Source organism: Colobus angolensis, unplaced genomic scaffold (assembly GCF_000951035.1).
Source record: "Colobus angolensis palliatus isolate OR3802 unplaced genomic scaffold, Cang.pa_1.0 Scaffold222, whole genome shotgun sequence".
Classification (NCBI taxonomy): domain Eukaryota; kingdom Metazoa; phylum Chordata; class Mammalia; order Primates; family Cercopithecidae; genus Colobus; species Colobus angolensis.
This window is the reverse complement of record NW_012115400.1, coordinates 1,098,556-1,101,336: the sequence shown is the minus strand read 5'-3', so window position 1 is coordinate 1,101,336 and position 2,781 is coordinate 1,098,556. Positions and strand designations below refer to the sequence as shown.

At 51.3% G+C, this 2,781-nt stretch overlaps 1 protein-coding gene across 1 annotated transcript in view; it reads left to right on the top strand.

Annotated features, from left to right (window-relative positions):
- The window catches only part of AZGP1 (alpha-2-glycoprotein 1, zinc-binding), a 14,421-nt gene extending 12,174 nt beyond the window's left edge, over positions 1–2,247 (top strand). The window contains exons 3-4 of the mRNA XM_011943856.1: positions 532–807; positions 1,688–2,247. Coding sequence (XP_011799246.1) covers positions 532–807; positions 1,688–1,971 — 560 coding nt within the window. The 3' untranslated portion in view covers positions 1,972–2,247. The remainder of the gene's footprint in view (positions 1–531; positions 808–1,687) is intronic.
- Positions 2,248–2,781: the final 534 nt, after the last annotated feature.

Sequence of the window (2,781 nt, the reverse complement as noted above, 5' to 3'; positions counted from 1 at the left end):
GAGGTAGGGTCTCACTCTGTCACCCAGGCTGAAATGCAGTAATGTGATTTTGACTCATTGCAGCCTTGACTTCCCAGGTTGACGTGATCCTCCCACCTCAGCCTCCTGAGTAGCTGGGGCTACAGGCATACACCTCCATGCTGCGCTAATTTTTAAATTTTTTTAGTGGTGGGATTTTGCCATGTCACTCCGGCTGGTCTCGAACTCCTGGGCACAAGCGATCCACTCGCTTCAGCTTCTCAAAGTGCTGGGATTACAGGCATGAGCCACAGCACCCAGCCTGTAGCTCTCTTAAGGAGGAACATGTCTCATCTGAGACAAACCTGAAATGCCAAATCCAACTGAGTTAGCCCCTGTCTGTCTGCTGTATCTATTGGAGTAATAACCTATTTGTCTTGATAAAGGGATTGCATGCTTGAATTGCAAAATCCTTTATTTCTTTTGGGATGCCCAGTATGCAGGACTAAGAGTTATTTCGATAAATTTCGCATGAGACTGACTGTCTCTTTGTGGGGTCGGGGGAGTTTTCAGGGTCTCACAACTTGCATGGAAGGTTTGGTTGTGAGATTGAGAATAACAGAAGCAGCGGATCATTCTGGAAGTATTACTACGATGGAAAGGATTACATTGAATTCAACAAAGAGATCCCAGCCTGGGTCGCCTTGAATCCAGCAGCCCAGATCACCAAGCAGAAGTGGGAGGCAGAACCAGTCTACGTGCAGCGGGCTAAGGCTTACCTGGAGGAGGAGTGCCCTGCGACTCTGCGGAAATACCTGAAATACAGCAAAAATATCCTGGACCGGCAAGGTACTCACTGCTTCCTGCTCTCCAGTACTGAGCCCAGAATAAAAGATGATCTCAGGCTAGGAGCTCAGGCAACATCTTAGTCTGGTCTCATTTGTTCCTGGATGTCCCTCAGGCCCCCAGCTTTCATCTTTTAGGATTCATTCCTTCCCTGGGATGATGTAATTTGTGGTCCAAAAAGAACATCTCAAAATTTCATTCAGAATGGGTCAGGAAGGCTATTCTTTCTTGATGGGTGTCCCCAAATCATCTCCAATGGACAGACAAGGAGCTTGAAGTCAGAGAGGTGAGGTTAACACTGTCTGTAAGAGGCAGAGCTGGGACTCAAATTCCAGATTTCAGATTCCAAATCCCGCTGTTGTTTCTCTTTACAATGATGCCTCCCATCTGGGTGGTGGAGAGAAGGGAGGTGTGTAAAATGTCAGCCCTGGAAGGATAAGAGTGAGCCAGTGTGAGCGGGATTGATGGCTGCAAGCTGAGACTTGGATTGGAGTCGTAGTGAGACTCAGGATTGTGCAGTGCTGCAGGGAAGTGGTTGCTGGATAGAGGCATGGGCTGAACTAAGCAGCTGGACTGAAACTTGGGGAGAGGAGAACTCCAAAGTCCACTGAGAAGTGGGAAAACGTGGAGAAGTGCACGGAGCATTCACAACTTATTGCTGTCAGAGTCAATACATGGGTGGGGCGGGGACTGGGCAAGAGGGAAAGCGTCAGCCTTCCTTGATATTCTGGATAGTGTCCTGGGGCCGGGGGTGGGGTGGGGTGGGCAGGTACAGAGCTTAGAGCTCTGCTGATCGCTGACAGCCAGGGGTGGGGGTGGGAAGAGACCTGGGCAGGGAGAAGTCGACCTCAAGCCTGCGGTGTCACACTCTCTCTGTCCACAGATCCTCCCTCTGTGGTGGTCACCAGCCACCAGGCCCCAGGGGAAAAGAAGAAACTCAAGTGCCTGGCCTACGACTTCTACCCAGGGAAAATTGATGTGCACTGGACTCGGGACGGCAAGGTGCAGGAGGCTGAGCTACGGGGAAATGTTCTTCACAATGAAAATGGCACTTACCAGTCCTGGGTTGTGGTGGCCGTGCCCCCCCAGGACACAGCCCCCTACCTCTGCCATGTGCAGCACAGCAGCCTGGCCCAGCCCCTGGTGGTGCCTGGGGAGGCCAGGTAGGAAGCAAGGGCTGGAGGCAATGTGGGATGTCAGCCCCAGTAGCTGCCCTTCCTGCCTGATGTGGGAGCTGAACCACAGAAATCACCGTCAGTGGATCTGCAAGGCCTGAGGAGCAGCGTGGGGAGACAGACAGGAGGTGGATTTGGAGACCGAAAACTGGGATGCCTGCCCTGAGCACACCTGGAACCAAAAAATCATCTCACCTTGAGCCCACCCCTACCCCATTATCTAATCTGTAGAAGTTAATAAATAATCATCCCTCCTTGCCTAACATAACAGAGAATGCTATTTTTAATGGTGATGTGTTGTAGAAATGTGACTAGATTTTCTCATTGGCTCTGCCCTCAAGCACTGGATTCATCTGAAACTCTTGGTTTCCCCTGGAGGCCATGGTTCCTGGGCACTTTGACCTGGGCAATCCCAAGTGTGGTCTGAACCCCCTTTCCCTTGGGGACTGTTTAGGCGTCCTGTGCTGACATACATAGGTGTGGCCATGGCCTCTCTGACTGTGAGGTGCTAGAACTCTTCAAGCTTTCACACAAACCCAAACCTCTTCTGTGCCTCAGTTTCCCCATACTCCTTGGCTTCCTGGGAGACCCCGCCCTCCACATCAGCTATTGCATTTTTCCACACAATGTTGATGTTGGTCCAAATACCCAGAGCTTATTTGAAACCTCTCGGCTCCCCAGGGCGAAGCTCAAAGAAGCAGGAATTGGCCCTGAGGTTCTCAGACTCCCTCCGAGTTGAGTCCCTGGGAGTGAGTTTCCTCAACTGAGTCACCAACTGTCATGCACAGGTTTCAGCCCCAAA